The sequence below is a fragment of the Calonectris borealis genome, chromosome Z (assembly GCF_964195595.1).
Source record: "Calonectris borealis chromosome Z, bCalBor7.hap1.2, whole genome shotgun sequence".
Taxonomy (NCBI): Eukaryota; Metazoa; Chordata; class Aves; order Procellariiformes; family Procellariidae; genus Calonectris; species Calonectris borealis.
The window spans coordinates 60,720,891-60,745,694 of NC_134352.1; the positions used below are offsets into that span (position 1 = coordinate 60,720,891).

The 24,804-nt window shown below is 38.7% G+C and overlaps 2 protein-coding genes across 8 annotated transcripts in view; one reads left to right on the forward strand and one right to left on the reverse strand.

Annotated features, from left to right (window-relative positions):
* Nucleotides 1-1,705, forward strand: part of PDE8B (phosphodiesterase 8B) — an 83,916-nt gene extending 82,211 nt beyond the window's left edge. For both annotated transcript variants that reach the window (XM_075136306.1, XM_075136307.1), the window contains exon 22: nt 282-1,705. In XM_075136306.1, the coding sequence (XP_074992407.1) occupies nt 282-397 (116 nt within the window). In that variant the 3' untranslated portion in view covers nt 398-1,705. The remainder of the gene's footprint in view (nt 1-281) is intronic.
* WDR41 (WD repeat domain 41) overlaps nt 70-24,804 on the reverse strand; it is a 31,228-nt gene continuing 6,493 nt past the window's right edge. For 2 of the 6 annotated variants that reach the window (XM_075136308.1, XM_075136311.1), the window contains 11 exons: nt 22,883-22,931; nt 20,885-21,016; nt 20,455-20,517; nt 19,838-19,949; nt 18,044-18,106; nt 16,766-16,876; nt 15,269-15,453; nt 12,243-12,364; nt 10,640-10,728; nt 7,360-7,493; nt 70-5,549 (listed from right to left, as the gene is read on the reverse strand). In XM_075136308.1, the coding sequence (XP_074992409.1) occupies nt 5,397-5,549; nt 7,360-7,493; nt 10,640-10,728; nt 12,243-12,364; nt 15,269-15,453; nt 16,766-16,876; nt 18,044-18,106; nt 19,838-19,949; nt 20,455-20,517; nt 20,885-21,016; nt 22,883-22,931 (1,213 nt within the window). In that variant the 3' untranslated portion in view covers nt 70-5,396. Of the gene's footprint in view, nt 5,550-7,359; nt 7,494-10,639; nt 10,729-12,242; nt 12,365-15,268; nt 15,454-16,765; nt 16,877-18,043; nt 18,107-19,837; nt 19,990-20,454; nt 20,518-20,884; nt 21,017-22,882; nt 22,932-24,147; nt 24,743-24,804 lie in introns of those variants that run through there. The other 4 variants (XM_075136314.1, XM_075136309.1, XM_075136313.1 and 1 more) reach the window with 4 other exon arrangements.

Genomic DNA, 24,804 nt, shown 5'->3' on the forward strand with positions numbered 1-24,804 from the left:
TTTTTTCATCTAGGTCTTTTTTTGCTTTAGTAACGTATTTCTTCTGAGCAGCAGAAAAGCCCACAGTAGTTGCATGTTAGCATAATTTAATAAAGTCATCATACATTAAGAAAGGGATTTGCTTGAAAGAGAAACAGACTGAAAAAATCTTTCCCCTTTTAGTATTAGCTTACAGCTGAAGGAAGAAAAGAGAGAAGGAGAATGCCAATTTCAGATGGGGTTGGGCTGTTCTTCTGCCCTTTCTGTATCCACAGTACCACTGTTCCTCCTGTTCATTTCAGCATTTGCACATCTGCCTGTTTTGATGCAACACTTGGGTAATAACTACAAACACTGGAAAACACTGGATGAGTTAAAGTGCAGGAGTCTCAGGCTCCCATCAGAAAACAACAACTGACACAGGGCAAGAAGAACACATCTCTTGATCTACCAGTTTCACTGTGAATCACTTACTGACTCGGCTACAAGAGGGATGGTGTTTCCTTTCCAGTGAAATTAAGACTGTGTGGCAAGAAGGATGTATTTCATTCATCACTTTTAAGCTGCTTTGAATCCTACAGAAAAATGTTTTCAAAAAGGCTACATAATCCACTGATTAATAAGTGCTCTTTGGAAACAACATTTTGTGGCAGAAAATGTATTTCTGAAACTAATTTCTAATACTGAATATGCATTTGTCAAATCTTGTAGTTGATACAACTGTATTCAGTAACACTTCACACAACTGTTTCTCAGACAGAGGGATAATCTAGTCACCAGCAGAGTGAGAATAAGCCTAAAAACTTCCCACTTATCTAGCATAAATTTGCTCCAATTCTAAACCATAGTTCTAAAGAAAACATGCACAGTGGAACAAGTAAACCTCGATAAATTGGATACAATAAAAAACAAACCCTGCACCATTTAAAACAACCTTCTTATTATTACAGAGACTATCTCTCAGCGCACCACCCATCCTCTCTTCTTTCTTTTCTATATAAAATCTTGGTAGGAGTCAAATTCCCTTAAAATTGGCCATATAATGCAGAAAATATGTTCTGTATAATTGATGCCATCCACGTTTCTCTGCCATCTTAGAGATGTTACCATGCAATGTTTTGTCAAATTTTACACAAAGAACATTGTGGCACTTGATCAATATTCTTTTTTATAAAGTGGTGTTTGTACACATAGTCATCAATTTTATTAAACTGATCTAAATTTTATGGTAAGTCCATATATTGTGCTACTTACTTCTAGGATGAACCTTTCGCTTTTTAAAAAAAGTTTCCAGGTTATAATTTATAACAGCATTATAATTTGTACTGCTTTTTCACTCCTAATAAAATGCTGGTTTGTTTAGTGATGTAAAAAGTATTTCAAAAGATGTAAATAAGTTAGAAATCAAACATAGTTTTTCATTACTTTTAAGATATGAAATTTATGCTAAAGCTTCCAAAGCACAAATGCATATTTTTGTACATCTCATTTTAATCACATGCAGAACATGAACATGTGTTCAAATTTTAGACTATTCTCAGACTATTCAGTTAATACATACTAGCAGAGCTGCTGATTTTTAACACTGTGCACTCCAGGTTTCAGGCACAAGCGTCAAAGCTGTGGCTTCAGTTGAAGAAGCAGTCCACTACTCATTAAAAGGAAAGGTCTTGAGACATACTCTTTACCTCCCCTATGCTGTATCAAAAATTGAACCCAGTAAAGGAGGGGGGGGGGGGAGCAGGGAAAACAAACCCCCAAACCAACCAGAGTTTAGACTGCTGTGGAAGAAGAATGACAACGATTGTTGTTTACTGCAGGTAGCTTACATAATGTGCCAATCTTTTTTGTATGTTTTGTACCAAGTTCTGAAACAAAAGGAAACATTCATAAAATGTATGTGCAGAGAAATGGATATAAGCTATATTTTTGTTAGAATTGTAATAGAACCTTTTGTCATAGCTAAGGCAGGTTGCTGTGTATTAAAATGCTGCATTGTGTATATTTGAAGAATGGTGTTTCTGGTGAAGTATGTTTATTCATTCTTTCTTATTATATATTGCAACATTCTTCAATGGATTTTTATTCAGATAAGTTGAACCTCTGTTTTTTATACTGTAAACTGTTTGCTTTTACCATTCCTTTATTTAGAACTAGTGCTCTCGGTGGTTGTACCTTAACTATTCTGATGACTGAACGCTCACTGCAGCTTGCATTAGAGAAAAGAATTTCACAAGATTCAAAGCTTTGTCATCTTAATTTAATTTGTAAAATACAGCAACACTGTAAGACCACATCCATGTAAAACATTTCAATTCATTATTTTTGTCACACTTCTGTCACAAGGAAGAAAATGTGAATGCTGGAAGGGACCTAAGAAATAAAGTTCAGCCTCAGTTCTGGTTCACGAGTTAAGGCGATAATGTGGAATCAGTATATTTGTTGCAAAATCCCGTGTTTCTTCCCACAGTCAGAGATTAAGCAAAAAAGTAATTTTTGTGGAGATGTCCTCTTTAAGAGCAAAAGAAAGCAGCATAGATTAATTGTCATGTGCCAGTTGTGTCAGGTCTCCTAGACTCTAACCTGTCCAGTTGACTAACAGCTGCTTGTTTCATGCTATTGTCAGTGCACAGATATGTAAAACAGCCACCTCAGAATTGTACAAGTATTAACGGTAGGTCTGATAAAGATCTTTACTTTCGTGATGTGAACATACAGAATTCTGCATTAACTGCAGGGTGGAAAAGGAAATTTAAAAGGACACAAGGTAGAAGTAAAATTTCTAATCTGGTCACCCTAATTCTGCTCACTGCACTTCTCAACAGCAAGTGACAAACTCTTATTTAACAGGAGTGGGCTAGTATAGCCTTACTGTGTTCACTGTTATGTTCAAAGTTCATTTGTAAAACAAAGAACTCAATTTAATACTTTCAACTCAACCATCTTTAAAAGAAGAGACCCTTGGGAGATCTATTACCAATGGAGTGTAACTGAGAACAATGGCACTTTTGATAGAGATAAATATTTATACATGCATGTAGGACTATTTAAGGCTGAATTACATCCCTGTAAAATGCACAGTGAGTTTTGTGACTAGAACTGTTCAGTTAAATAGGTCTGTTTCTCTACTAGGTATTCACTTAAAAGCAGTCACATAAAAATGAAATAGTTATTCTCATGGTATAGGAAGAAGAGGTAATAAAAAAATGATGTTTCTTCTCTCTAGTTATAACTGATGACAGCAGTAGCCTCTGCAAAAAACCCCTAAGTTTTACAAGCTTTCACTGTAAAATTTTAATAACAATGTGTGTAAACTTTATATACACACTTTATATACAACTAAACTGTTATTTCTCAATTGAAACAAGGAAAAAAGAGCCAAAGAGAAACTGATCTCCCCAGCTTGTACTGGGGTAGCCAAAAACGCAACACTTGCTGATGAAGACAAGCTGAAACAACGCAGACTGACAGGCAGAAAGGCTTAACATGCCTTCCTCCCCTAAGTTTAATACCGTATACCCAAAGGCAAGTTATCATCAGCTATAATCCAAATGCCTTTCCTATGCTGGTCTATAGTACATCCACCCCGAGCAAAGAACACACAGCTCAAGATTTAACGCTGACTTAACCTTCCTGAATTGAAAGGAGAGGGTAATTTAACAATTACTCCATCTGTTTTGTGTTTTTGAACTATGTCATTTTGAGCTCTACACTCAAATAAGATTAATTGTACAAGTTGACTAAAGTGGGCAAAAAATACAGCCCAAAATTTTACTGTCCCTCTGTCCTGCCTTCCAGGGAAGATTACGGTCAGACTCAAGAGGCAAAGCTTGGCTTCTGGGTGTTAGGGGGGAGGCAATGCGCACGGGGGCTGAGGGAAGCAAGTCTAAAAAGCTCCTTGGATTCTTCTAGGAAGCTGGAGCTTCCTCCTTTTTCTTCTGCTCTTGTCAGGATCTGCTTAGCCCTTTATTTTAATTGCACTTACTGCAGCCGCTGGATCTTAAGTTTGGAATTACAGCCCTGCAGTCTCCTGTACTGAAAACACTTCTCATTAATTCAAAGGGAAGAGATGGCACTGAAAAGTTGCATGAGACTTACTCCTAAACCGTTTTAAGTGCTGAGCAGACCTGAGGACAGTGGCATCCATGGTGCAAAGCACTGTCTTTAGCACCCAAAGCACTACATGGCTTTGTGACTCCTAACTTCCCAAACTCCCCCCCTTCCCTAGCTCTTCTCTGTACAAATGGTAACTTACCACCTTACCACTCATTATCTTCCGCTCCCTCCCGCTTTCTTTGTATCAATTCTGGGTTTAACTTTGTTGGGTTTGGGGGTTTTTTGCTTTTGGGGTTTCATTGTTTTGGTTTGGGGTTTTCGTTTTAGTTTGGGGTTTTTCCTACTCCTGTTTAGCTTGCAGATCACTGCTGCTACCTCAGACTTGAAAAAGGCATTGTGTATTTTTAAACTTTAAAATACTATTTATCATTACGAACTTGGTGCAGATTTCTCTGCAGCCAAACTTCAGCTGAGAATTTAGTATTCATCGGGCAGAAGTGTTTTGCCAGTATTGAACACATCAACTGCTACTGCTTAAGAAAGTATTTTACATCCTGAAAATCCATGGTAAGGCCAGTGCTTTTTATTAGATAAAAATTAATTTGATTAATGCACTATGGAAAGACTAAGCTAAACCAATCACACTTCATGCTAGACATGGTAATGGTGCTATATAAATTCCAGTAGTGTAGGTTAACCCACAGTAAAACTGAAGCTGCTGGAAGCAAGAAGTATCTATATACCTTGCTTTGCCAAAAATTAAAACCTGACAAACTGGTATTGCCTACTTTTCTTTCTTGCTCTTACCCTTGGTGCAGGACAGTAACTTCAAATGCAAAAATTCTATTTGAGAACCGTTTCTTTTGGGTTTTTTTGTAGGTACATAAATCTGAGCCATGAGTGACTAAAGTTTAGCTTCAACAAATAATTTACATAAAGCAGGAAGCCTCAGATTTTTTTCTGTGCCTCCTTTCTGCACATAACACTGTGGAATGCCCCCAACTGCTTTTGTTATGATCCATCTAAGGATTTTCACAAATCTTAATTTTGACATCCACCCATCATATTTTTAAACATTAGGAATAATATTAGAAACTATTTAATGAGTCATGGTTATCTTCAGTCTTTCAAGAGAACACCATTTCTGCTGACAGAGTAAGTCAAGTAAGTTTCAACATGCAAAGTTCTCCTTTGAGAATAGTAGTAGCAACTAATAAAAATTCCAATACAATACATAATGTTAAGTGTAAACCTTACTGGTAGTAACATTCCCAGTAGCTCAGACTTTCCATTACACTCACATTTAACACACACCCAGTTTATACATATGTAGGCTGTATTTGAGCAATTATTCGAGCAATTTAAAATTTGAGCTGCAAATCACCATTTTGTGCCAATTTTTGGAATAGTGTTAAACTGCGGAGTCTAGATTCTCGTTCACCATCCTTCCACAAAATAATGAGGTGGTCAGCAGAGCATGTAGCCAGTCCCAGTTCACCGAAGTACAGGAACATCTGCAATGAAACCATTACTAGCACCATGATGCTCACATGAGATTGTCAGCTTGCTTACATGTTCAGTGCACAGACACATATACTCAGACAAATACATGTGTCTGAAATGGTTCTGCTTGAGCATAGGTATGCAAAATTACAATGTATACTTCCTAGATGTAAATCCCTACATGAAAACAACTCTTAAACAGTACTTTACTGAAAGATCTCAGTTTAGAAAAAGCAGTAAAACCTTACAGATAGGGAAGCTAAGGTACAGAATATTGAAGAAACTTGTTCCAAGTCAGCAGTAGAAGAGTGAGTGACTTGCGTGAACTCTGATCTCCTGGTTTCTTAGGAATAGAAGCCACTGTTCTGTTCCCTTGGGTACACTGTCCCCTTCCCACACAACACCACAGGCTACCATCACCAGGCCTGGAAGGACCAAAGAGTAAACAACTGTGACAGACATCAGCATGTGCCCGGTCACAAAGAGAAAGTCAAACCAGCAAGAACTGCGACACAGGAGAAAAGTACAGCACCAGCGGAGCAATGAAGCTGGCAAGCCATGTAGTCATCCCTGACTTCGGAGACCTCCACAAGGCTGCCTACAATTAGCCACTTACTGCAGTTCAACACAACAGCCAATGGAACCAGATCGTGTGATGCCACTACGGCATGCTTGCAGTGTCCTGACTCTTCAGGCTTGTTGAAGGGATCTGCCCAGGAGAAACATTCAGGCCAAGGATTGTGCTACAGCCTAGCTGCTCTGGGAACAGCCACTTACTAGCTATGCGGTTCCAGCAGAAATACTCTCGCCAAGCCCACATCTTTGACTATCACCACTCAACATTTCCAGCCTCAACTGCTCCAGTCTGCCCAGAGTTTAAAAATGGAATTTTCTGTGTATAGAACATTGCAGGAAATCACATCCACCATCATCTCCTTGGCTCTGCAGCATCCCAGTAAAGACCCAACATCTGCCTCTCACCTTCTTTGCTGTGCCTCTTGCTGAATTACATACTATGTCCTCTTTCTTAGATAGCAATTTTCCATACTGATAATAGGGCCTCCTTCAACAGTTTTTCAGAAAGAAAATGGTAGAGAAGGGCAGAAAGCCTTGCAGAAATCCCTGTAGCAGAAAGGTTCACCTTAGCTATTAGTGAAAAGCTTTCAGCTTTTGACAGTAGCAGTTCTGAAATCCAGTCAGTCTCATGAGTACTTGTGAGCAAAACTACTCCAGAACCACACCGCTCCTGTCTACCTGCCCTTCCTCCTGCTCCTGCCAAGAACGTGTATAAAAGTCCACTGTAAGAAAGCTATTTGTTACTCCAATAAGTTTGTCAAACACAAAAAGGTGTGGAAGGAAAATGCCATTTAAAACAAAACCATACTCTATTAGGCAGACAGAAGCATGGAATGGTACTTGATCTAAAATTAAAAAACCTCCTCAAGGCTCACAGCACAGAGGGATAAAAATTCCTAAATCGGTTTTGTTTTATATGAACCCTTGTTTAGATTGCAAACTTAAGATGAAATCTGGAACAAACATGCAGTTCCCAGCTGTATTGTTTGCAGTCTATAAAGAAACCGAATATCCCACCAGATTACCTGTAGCATGCATGTATATATCTGCACACACAATCCTCAGGCATCGGTGAGTGTTTGAGTTCTCATTAAATCAGCATGTATTATTGTTTTCACACTGCACTAAATATACGACACAATCAATGTGCTCCAGCCTCCAGTCGAAAGTTACAGCTGTTTAAGAAACACTGCCAAAATTAAGTTAGTAAGTAAAATTTTCTTGTTCTTACTAAAGCTGACCTACCTGCACAGCTGATGAATGACCAATCAAATCGCCAACCAGCTCCAAGAAATACATAGGTGTATTCTCCTGCATCTTCTTAGCAGCTTGGTTTGCCTGCTTGTTTGCCCTTCCAAATCCCCACATGTTGAAAAACCCTGGAGGGGGGGAGAAGGTCTTTTATTTTGGCAAAAATCACAAATACAATTTATTTCCTCTAGCTAAAGACAGAACTACAGGAGTCACTTAAAATCCAAAAGCACGACAGTCTGCATAGCAAAATGACAGCAGCGTTGTACTGCGCAGCATTTCTACATCTGGATTATCCACCTTGAGGTGGGAAAGAAACATAGCTACTTTGTCTTTTGTCCTTACTAGACGTAATTTAGCAAACATGTTGAATTACTCACCTAGATAAGACAATATATGGATTTAGCAAGAAATCCAAGGACTGCCTAAATGAACTAACTGAATAGCAAAGGTAGATCCAGGACAGTGATGTTTACTTTTGCTCTGTCGTCCTAAACTGTTACTTGCGCAAAGAGGAGAGAGATCAGATGCCAATCTCTCCTCTGTGTGTCCTGCACTAACGCGTTAGAGTGCTGCCATACAGGTAACAAGCAAGTTTCTGATGCTGAATTGCCTGTTTTTATACTCCTTCAGATTTAAAACTATCAGCCAAACTGGAGCGTAAAGATAGTACTCTATACGTTCTATTTAGATAGCAAGAAAACACATATCTGTGCCACAGCCTCCAGAAGAACTGTGTAATAATACTAACAGAAGTAAGAAAGTTGGGTTCTGTACACAATGCAGTTCAGACTTTCCTCCTGACCCTTCCCTCAGCCCCATCAGCACACAAACCAAGTGTGCTAGACCATGGCCCTGGTGCAAGGGAGATAACTGGCGAGATGAACAACTACTCAGGGGATTCCTTAGAATAAAAATAGAGCAAATCAACAGCAGTCCACCTGTCTCACTACTGCATATGGTTTCTTTCAAATGTCTCCAATCACAGAAGTTATAAATTTCCAATGTGAAACCAAATACCACTTGTCACAATAAGAAGCAGAACTGTGTAGGCCAGCTGTCATCAGCAATAAGGAAGACAGAACATTCCTGAAAAAGTGTTTCTAAATCAACCTAGGCAGCAAAAAGATATTTGCAAAAATTACCATCAACAAGTGAACAGTCAGGTAGGCTAGATACATCAAGAAAACTATTCACAGCTCGAATAAAAAAAAATCCTACAAGAGAGAGTAACAGCTCATTACTGTTCCCAGTCCATAATATTAGTTATATTATCCAGAGCACCTGGATAATATAAGACCGCAACTACCAGTGCCCAGGGAAGCTGCTGGCCTGGTCAAAGAGCAGCAAGCACTACACAGGCAATGTCTGCACATGGGTAGAATAATAGAATCATAGAATCGTTAAGGTTGGAAAAGACCTCTAAGATCATAGAGTCCAACCGTCAACCCAACACCACCATGCCCACTAAACCATGTCCCTAAACCTCATCCACACGTCTTTTAAATACTTCCAGGGATGGTGACTCCACCACTTCCCTGGGCAGCCTGTTCCAAGGCCTGACCACTCTTTCAGTAAAGAAATTTTTCCTTATGTCCAGCCTAAACCTCCCTTGGCGCAACTTGAGGCCCTTTCCTCTCGTCCTATCGCTTGTTACTTGGGAGAAGAGACCAACACCTACCTCGCTACAACCTCCTTTCAAGTAGGTGTAGAGCGCGATGAGGTCTCCCCTCAGCCTCCTCTTCTCCAGACTAAACAACCCCAGTTCCCTCAGCCGCTCCTCATAAGGCTTGTGCTCCAGGCCCTTCACCAGCTTCGTTGCCCTCCTCTGGACACGCTCCAGCACCTCCATGTCCTTCTTGTAGTGAGGGGCCCAGAACTGAACACAGGATTCGAGGTGCGGCCTCACCAGTGCCGAGTACAGGAGCACGATCACCTCCCTGCTCCTGCTGGCCACAATATTTCTGATACAGGCCAGGATGCCATTGGCCTTCTTGGCCACCTGGGCACACTGCTGGCTCATGTCCAGCCCGCTGTCAACCAGCACCCCCAGGTCCTTTTCCTCTGGGCAGCTTTCCAGCCACTCTTCCCCAAGCCTGTAGCGTTGCTTGGGGTTGTTGCGGCCGAAGTGCAGGACCTGGCCCTTGGCCTTGTTGAACCTCATACAGTTGGCCTCGGCCCATCGATCCAGCCTGTCCAGGTCCCTCTGCAGAGCCTTCCTACCCTCCAGCAGATCAACACTCCTGCCCAGCTTGGTGTCGTCTGCAAACTTACTGAGGGAGCACTCGATCCCCTCGTCCAGATCATTGATAAAGGTATTGAACAGGACTGGCCCCAGTACTGAGCCCTGGGGAACACCGCTCGTGACCAGACGCCAACTGGATTTAACTCCATTCACCACAACTCTCCGGGCCCGGCTGTCCTGCCAGTTTTTTACCCAGCCAAAAGTGTACCTGTCTAAGCCATGAGCTGCCAGTTTCTCTAGGAGAATGCTGTGGGAGACAGTGTCAAAGGCTTTACTGAAGTCCAGGTAGACCACACTCACAGCCTTTCCCTCATCCACTAGGCGGGTCACTTGGTCATAGAAGGAGATCAGGTTGGTCAAGCAGGACCTGCCTTCCATGAACCCGTGTTGGCTGGGCCTGATCCCCTGGTTGTCCCGGACGCGGCTTGTGAGCACCCTCAAAACGAACCGCTCCACTTCCTAAAACACTAGCAACTAGCCCTGAGGACTGCAACACTAGCAACTAGCCCTGAGGACTGCGACCCCCAGAGGTAATATGTAAGTGAGGTTGGGTACAGCCCCAAAGTGAGTCCCAATGTCATTCCAAGTTCAAGAAGAAGATGTGGAAAATGCTTTTTTTTGTGCCAGCTGCTCATCTGCAAGCTTCTCTTTAGCTTTCTTCACAAGGTCCTGCAACTATTTACTCTTGCATAGTAGAGGATCCAGCACTAACAATACAAGAAATGGATCAAGGTTTGTCAGGAGAAGTCATAATTTTTGTTAAACCAGCTGATACAACTGTAAATTCTAAATAAGATTTATGGCATAGAACTGCTTCAGCTGGACCTTCTAACTTCCCATATCAGATCTTGGAGGGCTTGTATACCCATGTCTTCTTCAGTTTCCCTCCCACACCTGTTATCAGCTGGTTGAACACAAGACATTATCTCTTCTTACAAAGCCTGTAAGTCTCTCTATTCCTATATGGTGAATATTGGGTTTTCCGTTACCCTTTTTAAATGTTTTTTTCATCGCCCACTACTAGCAAACCTGTTGGAACTGGCTCAGCTGGCAGCTGCTGCTTTTCTCGGAGCTCCCAAATGCGCACACTGCCATCTTCTGAACAGGAGATCAGCTGCCTGCAAAAACAGTTGATAAGCAACACTAGCATGGATACTTATCTGAGCAAGTCACCTTGTGATGTTTTTATAAAAGAGACAGCAAGTGCCTCAGGTTCTACACAAGTTTGCTAGAACTCTCAAATGCAGCAGGACATCCAAGCATTCCATGCAAAACAAGGTGCCCAATGTAACAGAACAAACTATAATGGTCTTGCAAAGTAAGTGGAAAAAAATACACATTTTCAATCCCATTTTAAAGGCATACCACTTTATAAAACAAAAAATAACAAGTTTAGACTCTACAAAGACAGTTCCACTAACTGGATTCCATAAGCTTACTTTCATTAAGCAAAACCGTATTTTTTCTTATGGAAAAATAACAAAAGGAAAGATACTCCTTTTTGTTACATGTTTAGAACAGCAGATGCATTTACAAGATCAAGGCCCTCATTTTTATCTTCTGACATACTTTTGCTCCATTGAACAAGAGTATTGTCGTGGTTTAACCTGGCAGGCAGCCAAATACCACGCAGCCGCTCACTCACTCCCCCCACCCCCAGCGGGACGGGGAGAGAATCGGAAGGGTAAGAGTGAGAAAAACTCGTGGGTTGAGATAAAGACAGTTTAATAGAACAGGGAAAAAGAAGGGAAAATAATAATGATAATGATAATGATAAAATATACAAAATGAGTGATGCACAATGCAATTGCTCACCACCCGCGCTGACCGATAACCAAGTAGCGATCGGTACTTCCTGGATCACGCCTACCCTTCATATACTGAGCATGACGTTACATGGTATGGAATACCCCATTAGCCAGCTGGGCTGGCTGTCCTGATTATGTTCCCTCCCACCTTGTGTACCTAGCTCAGTCAGTAGGCACGGGAGCTGTCCTTGGACTAGGAGGGCACTTAGCAACAACTGAAAACATCAGTGTGTTATCAACATTCTTCTCATACTAAATCCAAAACACAGCACTAGGAAGAAATTTAACCCTATCCCAGCCGAAACCAGGACAAGTATAAAGGGATCTAACAACACAACTATTAGATTATCTATACATAGCAAATTGTCCAACTTGGCTGTCAAAATAAGTTCCAGCTAGAAATTCAGCACAAAGGCTGGAAGATACTATTTTTTGTTAAAACATTTCAACTGTTACAAAATATTTAGTGAAAAATATTTACTGAATATGCCATAGGTCTTTGCTTTATAGAAGTAAAATGCCATTAAGCTATATTTTCACAGTGTACACGAAAGTGCTTTATCAAGTCTGATTTTGAAAATAGCAAAGATATGTTACTCTCAGCCTGTGCATCAAGCATACTGGATTATATTTTTTTCACATTGAAAAACTTTTCAATGCATTTTCAAAAATCAGATCAACAAGCTCTATCTAATAAAAGCAGATCAAACTAAAGATCAAGTCCCTGCCCTAGAAATTAGATGTAGCCTTGCAGAGTGTCTCTAGCCACCCTTCCAAATTCTGCATTTCTTTACAGCATTAACAAAATGTACCGTGACTCATACCTGTTTGGAACCTTCTCAATGTGCAGCACAGAGGAGTCGTGAGCAGTTCTCTGACAGGCAATCACACGCTTCATTTGAAGATTATATACGTATATGCCTTTCCCAACAGCAGCAAACACACACTGGAAAGAAAATTCAATGGAACAACTTACAGAACAGACACTGAAAGATCACCCTGCATGTAATGGATTTCCAGCAGTACTATGACATCATCTAGCCTGCATTATCTAGCTTGTTTCTGTCCTCATGTTACTGCTTCATCCCAAACATACAGAATCCACAAGTTATAGAAAAAATGCGGACTTTTTGGAGGAAATGAGAGATATCCTCCTACGCTCTAAGCAGTTGTTTCATTTCTGCATTTTCATCCTGTACCTTATAGTCCAAGCAGAAACCAAGGATACCAACAAATCAACACATTTCTGCAATTAAATATTTATGTTCTTACACTAAAACAATGCTCTGTGTTTCGACAAACTCTTATCTTATCAAGAAAGACTGAGAATACAGGAAGCTGTTCTGCATTCTTGCCATTTTTTTTTAATTTAACTGAAGCTGCACAAAGAGGTCTTGCTCAAGCATTTGGGCTCTATTGAGTGTAAAAAAGGAACTCTCTCACAGAAAGGTATTACACAATACTGCAAAGATCTGGAACCATTTTGCATTCAATGCTCTTCTTCAGAAAAGTGCAGGGATTCCATCTCCATCACAGCCCTAAGAAGCCACAGACTGTTTACAGATCATTGGATCTGACCCTCTCATGACCTGTAATAATTTTAGAGAGGACAAATGTACAATCGTGTGTACGTACGATAAATATTTGGTACCAAACAGAGGAGTGCAAAACACTTCCATTCAGTACATACTGAGTTTTTGAACATACCTTGTTTAGGTGATGGTATGCTAGACCTTTTCCTTGAATGGCCTGCTTTCATCTACACAGCCCAAACATTAATGTCTCATAAGCAGTTCACACTACACACTTGTCAACATCTTGTAAAACTGGTAACCCTGTGCCTTTGACTAAGACTTCCTATATATATTCAACAGTTTTTTAACACTGTTCAAAACTCTTTGTCCAGGTTTTTGTGGGTTTTGTGGGGTTTTTTGGTTTTTTTTTGGTTTTTTTTTTGTTTTTTTTTTTTCTTATGCACACCAGTGGTGGGAGCTCCAATAGCTCTGAAACTAAGCTCAGACTTCTGATAGCACTCTATCAAATCAAGGAAAAAACACTAAGTCCATTTTTATTACTTTTGTAGTTTTGTGTGAGGCTCAATTCAATGGCCTTCCACATCACTCTTCCACTCCTACATCTCAGCCTTTTCTCCCCCCGCCCCCTTTTTTTTTTTAAAAAAAAAAACACAAGCCCCGGCAAAACCCGGTCATCTCAAATTCCAAGAAAATAACAGATGATGAAGTACAAATTGTACACCTGTCTTAACAGGCAAGTTAAAACCACACACACATATATCAGGACAGCAGATGCTCTCCTTAGCACTGTTTCCTAGCATTGCCAAACCCTCACCACTTTCTAAGTAGGAACTTTACAATACAGACAGTTCTGCCCTAAAAGCACCTTCCATTTCAGGATGGAACGCTAGACCACCTTTTCTTCCCACCATTCAAAAGTCTCACAATAAATAAAATTCTGCAGCAATTTGTTTAGTTCAGTTCCATGAATGGAAGAAAGTCCTCAGCAGCCTCAGATTCCACATTCAATGTGTTCATTCCGAACTCCCCAAAATTCTCCACCCCCCTCTTAAAACACATCTTCTGTACCTTTCAAGCAGGGAGTCAGAATGTTTAAAGCCAAATTACAGAGCTTCTCCTGAACAGACTAGATATAAGGAAGAAATTTTTTACAATGACGGTAGTGAAACACTAGAACAGGTTGCCCAGAGATGCCCCATTCCTGGAAACATTCAAGGACAGGTTGGACAGGACTCTGAGAAACCTGATCTAGTTGAAGATGTCCCTGCCCACGGCAGGGGGGTTGGACTAGATGACCTTTAAAGGTCCCTTCCAATCCAAACTATTCTATGATTCTAACAGGATTGGCTTTTTGCTCCTTCTAAACTAAACACCCACAACAAAACCACTGGAAATCCTACCTTTAGAGACAACTACATCTCTTTCCCCTCACACCCCCCAATGTTTCTCTCCAGTGTTTTAGGAATGCTCTTTTCACAGACAGACAAGTGCATCAGGTGACTACTTGGGCCTCAGCCTGCATTCTGATTTTCCACAGCTTTTATTGTTATAGCTCATATCTCTGAATCCATTTCCAGGAATCCCTTTCTTAATCATTCCCCAGCAATGGATCTACAGGCCCCAAAACAGAATCCCACTATGCCCCAGCTATGAAACATCTTTTCTTTTGCCACTAACAGTTGGTAACATTTCACAAAAGTAAACAACAGCCTGAGGATTTTTAGTGTTTCCTGAACAATAACTGGGTTCTGCCTGAGTATTCTGACAAAGAACTCTTGGATTATCTCCAAAGCATGATTACAGTAGACTGGATTTTGGACCCATATTTGTGCTCTTTGCGGTTGAGTATAGCCCATCTGAACAGAAGCAGCAATATTTATTTACTACTAAGCATAGACATATGCCTATTCTTTAATTCACTTCATAGTACCTCCAGCTATAACTATTCAAGAGGCGCAGTATTGTGGAAACTGCATTTCTAAAACCATGGAATATGAAAGGTGTATGCCATCAAAACACACACCTCCTGTTTATTTTTCTCTAGTGGTACTGTAAATAACTAATAAATCATCAGTCAAAAAGAAATGTTGTTGAGACAGTCCATTATGTTAGTTCCCATACCATCAACATATTATAACCTTCAGTTAGCTTAATGACCGAAATTTTATATAAAAACTGTTGACTGTATAAAGACAGCTGTGTGCTTTTTAAAGAAGCCTCTCATATTACCACAAGCAAACTGAAAACACAAAACACTTGGCCTTCTGTGGTAAGGTCATGCTAGCTCACTTGAAGTTTACACTAAAGCTTTTTACCTCCTCATCAAACGTTAAGTGTTGAACTGAAGTTTCATTTGGGCTTTGGGATAACTTTATTTCCGGCTGTGCATCTGGATGGACAGAGGAATCCCAGAAGTTGCACTCAGATGCCTGCTTTGTCCAGTCAAGTGCATCCCAAACTATTAACTCACCCACATGAGAACCTGTCACAAAAGTCAAGTCTAGAGGGGGGAAAAAAAAAATACTACACATAGAAATCATATCATACAAAAAAATCCATTTCACACAAGGTTACAACCCTAGAAATTTAAGAGAGCCCATTTTCGAGCGAAGCTATGTAGAATGTGCAATATGTAACTGACCAGACAAAATCCTCTCCCCTTGAGTAAATACTCATTTGATTACCTAGCACATCTTAGATGAGCAAAAGGAGATGAGCTCTCTCTTGTAAAATTAAAACTAGGAAGGAGAACATTCAATGGCCACAGTGCACAGTACAGTATAGCAAAGGCAAGGAACACCACCAGAAGTATGTACAAGCATTTGAAGTTCATTTGTTGCCTACATACAAAACCCTTCTATTTCTTGGACAAGTAGGTGTATCAGCACTCCTCAGACACAGCAAAGTATGCCTTTGCCATAAACGGAAATACTGATCACAAATTAAATGGATGAGCTAATGGCAAGATTGAATTAGCTGCTCCTGAATTTGTTAATCACACATGGAAAGAAACCAATTCAACAATATTTAATGCAGGTAGCATATTGTCTTATTAAGCCCAATATTGCTTCCCTTTCATAATCAAAAAGGAGAAAATAATGGCAACAGGAAACCCCAGAAACAACTAGCATAGAATCCAAGTTTTCTTCTTTCCAGGTTCTTGTTACCTCTGTACCACAGCCTCTTTGTGCCAACCAGGCTGGCACAAACAAGCCCCAGGACTAATATACACTCTCTATCACACCAGCAGTAACTTGTCCTGGGCTCTGGGGGTGCTCCATAAGAAAAGACAGGGAAGAACAAAGTAGAAGGGGTGGCTACCTGCAGAAGAGTAGACAGAATTTCAGGTAATAGCTCAGTATTGCCCTAACGGGCAGCAGAGATCGCTGCTCATCTTCCAGAGCCTCTAAGTAATGGATCTATATGCACACCCAGAACTTTCAGTTATCAGGGACTACAACTGCAAAGGATGTGGCATTGTATATTCCATTTTAAGAATCAGAAGGAACAAGAAAAAATAGCATTTTAAACTTTCCCAACAGGAGGAAGACCCAAAGTTTCATTCCCATCAATGACATTGCCTCTTTTGCGCCTTTTCTACATTGTAACCTGCCTGGTTTCATTTCACTGTTAATCCATAAATAAAGCCATTATATTTTCACATTTCACTACCTTTGCAGCTACACAGGAAGGTATGTCTACCAGTTATAAAGTTTCACTCCAGTTAAAAGTTTGGTCCCAATAAAAACTCCATAGTTGAAATATCCCGCTGGTAACTAACAAAATTAGTAACATTATAAAACGACTATTACCATGGACACTGACTAATGACAAAATGTTATCCTGATGGTCAACAAGGCGTTTTACTTCAAGGACATTCCAACCTTCAGACCCATCATTAGAAGCAATCAACCTAAAAATGACTTAAAAGATAGAGAGAGAAATTGTCTAAATAAGGTTTATCATTCAGAGTAAAATGTAATTAAAGCCACTTATGACCACTCATAACACCAAAAAAAAAAAGAGAATAAATTATTTCGGTGTTATTAATAAGGCCTCTTACTACAGCAACTATAGGATAAAACATTTCAGCCTAGTAACTCTGAAATCCAGAGAATCGGTCAAAATCGGAATTTGCAGAAAGCACAAGTGAAAAGTATTAGACATCTTTACGGATAAGTAAACTAAAAGCGAAACGACTTTCTTAAGGGCTTATCTGACTGAAAACTATTATTCAAAAGGATGCAATATTCTCTAGTAAGGCAGTCAAGATCGCCAGGAATTAAGACTTTATTTTAACCAGTCTTGGAACTTCTTTTATGGTATCTCAGGGGCACTACAAAAGGACTGCGGGAAGTTCAGAGGGAAGTTTACATTGCATACCAGTGTCTAAACACAAGACGACTATTTTTAATTCGCTCATGATTCTTTGAACAGAATATCAGATTGCTATTTTTCAGCTAAGTGTTTAATCACATTGAGTAAAGTAAGTTGTTTTGCTGATTCAGTGCTCTATTTTTTCTCCTGGATTTTTTTCCATATTTTGAAATTTCAGTAATTTTATAAAACACTCTTATTTAGAAGACTCTCCACCACCAGCTAGCCGATGACTTACAGTTTGCATACATAGAAAACCCTGTCTCCAAGTGAGCAACAGAGAAACCATCACATTGTCACATTATGGCTTTGGATAGTATAATGAGATCGGCAATATCTCGTACTCCTGATCTTGCAATAAGGAGTCTCTAGAGAAGCGTAGTATCTAACAGCTCACGTAATGAGTTCCAGACCTTCCCAGAAGGACAAATGTAGATCGCCACAATCAGATCTGGACAGGTGGCAATAACAGTAATAACAATAACAAAGAATATAGAAAAGTCTTGTCATGCAGATCTCAACAAAATTCCTGAATGAGATTAGTATTGTCTGCCTCTTTGTCAAATAAGGGAAAAAAGAAGAAGGTTGCTAATCACACCCTAATAACATTTACTTTTCCCACGTAATTCCAGCAGCATGCTCTTTACACATATCTCTGATAAGCAGCTGTAAGAGAGAAACATGAACATTTAACAGAAAGGCAACATACTCACTTAGCTCTTTGCCAACAGCTGCCGCAACACAATTTTTAGGCAATTCAACCAAAGCACTGATACCTTTGAAAAAATACAGAAGAGAGAAAAGGATATTCATTGGCCACAAGAAAACACAGGCAACTGTTAATTCTTTATTAATAAAGTTCTTCATAATCTTCCTTCCACTTATAAGTTATTATCAAAATAAAAGCATATTGCCTGACGTGAAAGTTAAACGGCATTGGAAGTGAACAGATTAACCTCACACAGAGGTAGAGTCAGGAGTTTTGGTCCTGAATCCAGCAGAATTCTGAACGTCAAACTTGAGGTGAAGCTGAGAGTCAATAATCTTTTTATTTTAAATACAGTTAAGATGTTTATGTCCTAATGCTGGACAATATTAAGGACACTGTGGTAATTATTGAGACTCTAAACATAGGTAATACCAAAGTTATTAGACACTGGTACTACCACAGTATGCATGATACTAAAATATCATGCAGAGCCAGCTGAAGAAGAATAGGGCACAAGATAAAATGTCCAGCTTGCTGTTACTCTGCCTTCATCCTGCACAGAATTCCCCCAGTCTGTGCTGCCACACCATTAAAGGAAAATTCCCCAAGGAATAAGCAATCTGTCCTTTTCCCCACAAAGGAAGCAAGAGATTAGGAGGGAAGAGAGAGCCCATGCTGCACATCCTATTGACCCCTTGTACAAAAGTTTCAACAGCACCTGACTCTAAGCACTACAGCACCACTTCCAACTGGTATTTGGCATGATATTTTGTATTGAACCAAGAGAAATATTAATATGCTCAAAGATTCAGAAGGTTTAGCCTACCACTACTCCATTATGACAAAAATAAGAGGACCTTATAGCAGCCTTCCAGTACCTGAAGGGGGCCTACCAGAAAGCTGGAGAGAGACTTTTTACAAGGGCATGTAGTGATAGGACAAGGGGCAATGACTTTAAACTGAAAACTGATAGATTTAGATTAGATATAAGGAAGAAATTCTTCACTATGAGGGTGGTGAGGCACTGGAACAGGTTGCCCAGAGAAGTTGTGGATGCCCCATCCTTGGAAGTGTTCAAGGCCAGGTTGGATGGGGCTTTGAGCAACCTGGTCTAGTGGAAGGCGTCCCTGCCCATGGCAGGGGGGTTGGAACTAGATGATCTTTAAGGTCCCTTCCAAACCAAACCATTCTATGATGCTATGAAAATACTGGTTCCAACTTTGAATTCGATTCACAGCTTCGTAGGTATCTTTGTAAAGTATGGCAATAATATGCAACAATTTTCTTTGCATGGACAGATAATATATAAGCTTATTAATAGAAAAGCATGATTGACATTGAGATCTGATTACATTTACTGTATTTGTATCAAAACCTGCATTTGCTACATCAAAAGTACTGATTCTTAATAATAAAAAGAAATCTTTACTGCTCTATTACTACAAAGCTTTACTTAGGAAAAATAAAACTCCCGCTTGTTCACAGAGAAAGCCAGCCAAAGGATCTGGTCCACATTACAGCAAACGTATCAATCAGCATCCGAGGTCTAGCCCTGTAAGTCCAAGCTAATGTATAGTTACTGAGATTTGACATATTCTAAAATTCACACAGCACAGGAGATTAAAAGCAGTCTTAATTCTAAAACGATTAAGTTTGACATTTAAAAAAATAGAGAGTGGCTCTAATACATAATGTTATCATTAGAATTAAAGAGAATTGGCCAAGTTGGTTTTGCATCATTATACAGATCCATTTTACTTGCACTTTAACAGCTATAATGAGTCATTTACATTTTTACCTGCATCAGTAAGATGACTGGTCTTACACAAGAGATCTAATTTTCGGTTCCAAACACATAGATCACTCCCTCCAGACAACCATACATCCAGTCTTTGAAGAACTGTCAAACACTGCAGTACAAAAATCAGATATATGTCCCCTGCAAAAGTTCTACAGGGAATTTCTCAGTGAAACCATCATGAGCTTTAGCTAGATAAAGCTGTAAGTACTATGAAATACAGTATTAAGGTGTCACTTCCCTGAAAAATACAGATTTAATTACATACTACATGTTGCATTTTTCCATCAACAATGCAAAAACTGATTTTTCAGCGATTGTTTTCTTCTATTAACATTCAACAACTAGTTTGACTGTAGGTTGCCTTTTCCAACACAGTAACAAAACCAAGCCATAAAATGACATTTGTTCTACATCCTTTCAAAAAGAATATTGAAGTATTAAAAGTTCCAAAAACAAATTAAGAATTGTGCCCATTTCTCAGTCAGTCATTATTCCTGTTCTTAAACCAAACACTGCTGTTCGTTTTAACACCTGCCCATATGGCCCATGAGCCATACATAATAGATTCTTCTATACAACAAAACAACAGATATACTAGAGTTTCCTCAGCTTACCTTTACAGTAGAATGGAAACATGACACTTTCTGAACCTGTCTGCCACTACTGCAGTCCCAAACCTGGCTTTATTCATTAAGGAAACTGAAAGGTTTTTATATATTATAAATACAACTGCTGTGTTTGTAATTAAATGACAGATTGGGAAATAGGTATGCAGAGACTCAGTCTTCTAAACCCTTATTGTCTTTTCAATATTTGGCCAAAATGACATATTAATAAAGAATTGTTATGGATTCATTTTTGTAGCACGGATTGCATCTACTTGTGAGCAATAACTAGCGAAATCCTAGTGTAATCCAATTATACCTATAGATATTATCAGCCAATAAATTTAAACAACCTGCAGCCTGTCTCGATGCTACCTTTAAAAGTAAAAACCAACAAAAACCCCATAGAAATTTGAATCCTCTCCAGATCTAAGGATACAATAACTGTTCTATCAGCTGATGCTGTTAAAATCAAATGTTTTTTTTCTTCAGAAGCATCTGACGAAGAAAATGGTGCTATAGCTGTAATTTTGTGTGTGTGTCCATGAAGTTCAAAAAGTTTTTCTCCCGTCTGAAAAGTAAAAACAGGGAAAACTAAGGGCAAAATTTGGAAAATGCCTACTGTAGCATATGACACAGGTACCACATGAATTTTGAAAGCAAGAATTTTTAAGAGTTAAAATCGCCCTTTCTAAAGTAATTTATGGATTTACTTCTTACTGCCTTCAATACTGTTCAAGATCTTACCCAGAATTAAATAACATATTAAGTATAAGTGTAAAGGAGTATTACATAATAAAAATTACTCTAAGAGTAAAAAAAAAATTCTAGAAGCCCTTACGAACGAAGTTCTGTATTAAACTCATTTAATTTTAATGCAAATATTGGCCATTTGCCTTTTTTAACGGATTCCACAGTAAATCAGATTTGTTGACAAACCCTCTCTTGAACAAGTAAGTTTTTTTATTTTAACGATCAGAAAAATTTGGCCTATATTTATGGCAAACACAGTAGTGCCAATTTCCTGACAGCTTTATTTAGTATGTACATAATCTATAGCTTCAAACACGTGGTTTAGATAACTGCAGCTACTTCTGCTCTGTTTAGTTAGATGGCAAAACCCTACAAACAAACATGCAGAAGCATACTGGCATTTTAAACATGCAATTAAAATAGAGGGTAGTTATAACCGTAAACTTCTTTACACTTGTGGATTAAGTTTTTAAATTAAAACTACAAAAGATTTGCTGTAACAAAAACATAATAAAAATTCTACAGAAGTAGAAAATGGAACTCAGTTCCTAAGCTGGATATCTAAATGAGTTTTTCATTCACAAACTGCTCAGAACACTGAGTATATATACTTATATACATGGTTTTGAATATTCAAAAACAATTTCCTTTTCCAAATTATAGAATTATAAAAGGCCTTCAACAACAGCAAAGCACTACCTGAAACTGCTTAGAAGAGTGGAAAAGTTTCAAATTTTCCCCTCCGTATATTAAAATTACGCTATCATAAATGTCACATAAATTTTTCAGAAGGTTTCTAAAGAAGTTTACAGTCTGAGATTTCTTTCCTCCTTAATTTGGATGTTTGGTACTCACAGTTTTGACAGCACAGTATGTCTCCCTTTTAGACTTCCTATTGAACAATCTTAACTTGTATACTAGCCCTCCTTAACACAGGTTTAATGCTCATCCCTTCTCTGTAATTTTGCCAATGATATGGAGACACAGAGCAGAACAACAGAACAGTAGCTATCACACACTCACAGAGCATTATTTCCATGATAAATCTAATGTCTTAGTAAGGTTTTCAAAAGTTATAACAAGATTTTTATCACAGCAAGCAATTAAGGCCTTGTTTCTGCACTGCATGAAATGTTTAACTTCCACTGACTTTGGTGTCTTTCCAATACAGTTTTGTGTTAGCTCTCCATTTAGTCTAATCAGTTATACCGCAAATAGATATTGCTAATAGAGCCACTGAAATGTACTTAAAACTTAAGTGTATATATATAAATCTTGGCAGGATTGGGACCTGGCTACGTATTTGTTGAGTTACTAGTCAACATTTTAGTGTTTACAGCAAACACTGAACATATTTTAAAAGAAGAATTAAAGCCACAAGTTCATACACTTCTGCTTTTCACATCATCATTTAATCTCAAATCTCTCTAAAATCACTATGTCTTCCCAAAACATTCTAACTTCTAGCATTTATTGTTCTCTTGGGTTCACACAACTTTTACTTTCCTAGCTCTCCTTTGTAAACTAAGATGTGACAGACTCCCTCCACTTTCATATTTTGAAACAGTAGCGCTGCAGCAATTCTTATTTATTCTGCTTTTTCGCTACTAGACATTTCTAACTCCTCTCCCCAACTTCTACCCTCTCCAGAGCACACAAGCTACGCCCCAAAAAAAGAGCCAACCTGAGCATTCCACAGAAATATGATTCCATCATCTCCTGCAGATGCAAACCTGAAATTAAAAAAAAAAACTGTGAAAACCTCAATATAGCATAATGTAATAGAAAAGCAGTAAACAGTTATGTAAGAAAAATATTTACAAGATATATCAGACTCTAGCTTTAGAGAATAAACACGTATACTTAATATATGAACAAGGCTTAAGAATTCCAATACATACTATTATAAATAGAATCCCACATTACAGAACCAATTCTCTTGCTTAAAAATGAGAGATCTTACACACCAAATAACAGTGACCTCTAAAACCAAATACTATTAGTCAGAGCCAACTGACTGTAAGACATCTAACAAGTTACAAACCACTCATATGAGTTCTGCCCAGGAGTAGAGGAGCCCATGATACTTTAAACTGTGGCTTAAAAGAACTCCCAAAGGGAGTGCATTTAAGGTGCTAAATTTGACTTCTGCTGAAAATCCAGCTGGAAGGCATACCATATGAGGAAAAAACAGGTTCATATTAGCATGTTAATCTCACATTAATAAAGTCTGACCTAAATTTAATCTTTTTCCCTTGGCTAGAGTGAATAGCTAACCATCTGCCTACATTTGCACCTTATCACCACCACAGCTACAGTGTAGCTGGAGCACACATCCCAGCTATCCCAGTAAAGGCATATTGTGAGGTGAGAAAGCCTAGAATAAAAGCAAAACCCTCCACAGAAAATTTGATTCAGTTGTTACTTGCAAATATATCTACCTTCTATTTTTTTTCCTTTGTTTTAAGCCTTCACCAAGGGGTTAAACAGTTAATATTTAGAGAACGAAGATTTGTACTATGTGCAAGACAGTCATAAAGAAGGGAGGTTACATCACTTCTGAATATTTTTTGTTACCAGCCGTGAATGGTTTCATGAACTATATACATGTCCTTTCTTTTAGACTCTTTGCAATTACAATGTTTGTGTAACTTGCTAACAGAATAAGTTTTCATGCAGAAAGCCACAGGGTTTTTCCCCCCTCTTTCTTCCACATATCCTCCTGTTTTATTCTATTATAATTTAAAAAAAAAAGTGTAAGCTGTACTTTCTTCATATCTTTCATTATTTTATATCCAATCAAGCCCCTTCTTTAAAAAGATTAGAGCAGAAAACAATCTTTCCATGAACACCTCTGATGACATTAATTTCTTATCTTTAGTTGCCTTTTAGCTCTATTATACCTTGCTTTGTCACAACATCAAGAACTTAAAATAGTAAGACTCTCACAATTCAGCAAGAACCCTTTAAATTCCAGTTCCTTTCTTGAGTAATACTGGAGCTGTGTGCCACTTGAACAAAATTCTGGGAAGAAAACTGGTGTTTGAAAAAAGGCATGAGTGTAATTCATCAACACAGAAGTTCAATAGAGTGCTATTTTGCGTATTTTCCTCCCCATCTTCTAGCCAGGATTTCTGTTTAAATATAAAGGTATATTGTAGAGTCAGTTATCCTACAGTTACATTCTGTTCACCAAGGTGCAGATTCATGGGTCACCTGATTCTTTTCCAGTCACGATCACCATCATCTATAACCTTGTCTGTTTCCTGAAGGAGCAAGGAATGGTCAAATGAGCAACAAAAAAAGCTATTCTTAAAATGTGTTATGAACTCTGTTTAGTTTAATGTGTCAAATGCTGGAGTATTACATGCAATTTTATCTCAGTCCATTTTCTGGAAGACTCTTGCTGAGGCTTAGCCTTCTTTAGTGATCTTCTAATCAATATGACCCTTACTTCATGTTCAAAGAGTACAAGAGAAAAGAAGGAAAAAAAAAAAACAGCTTTCTGTTACATTTATACAGGATTTATTTAGTATCTTCAAAAACCAATCTGAGAAAATTTTCCACTCACTGGTTTTAGCTGAGCCACTGAGAAAACAAGAAAAT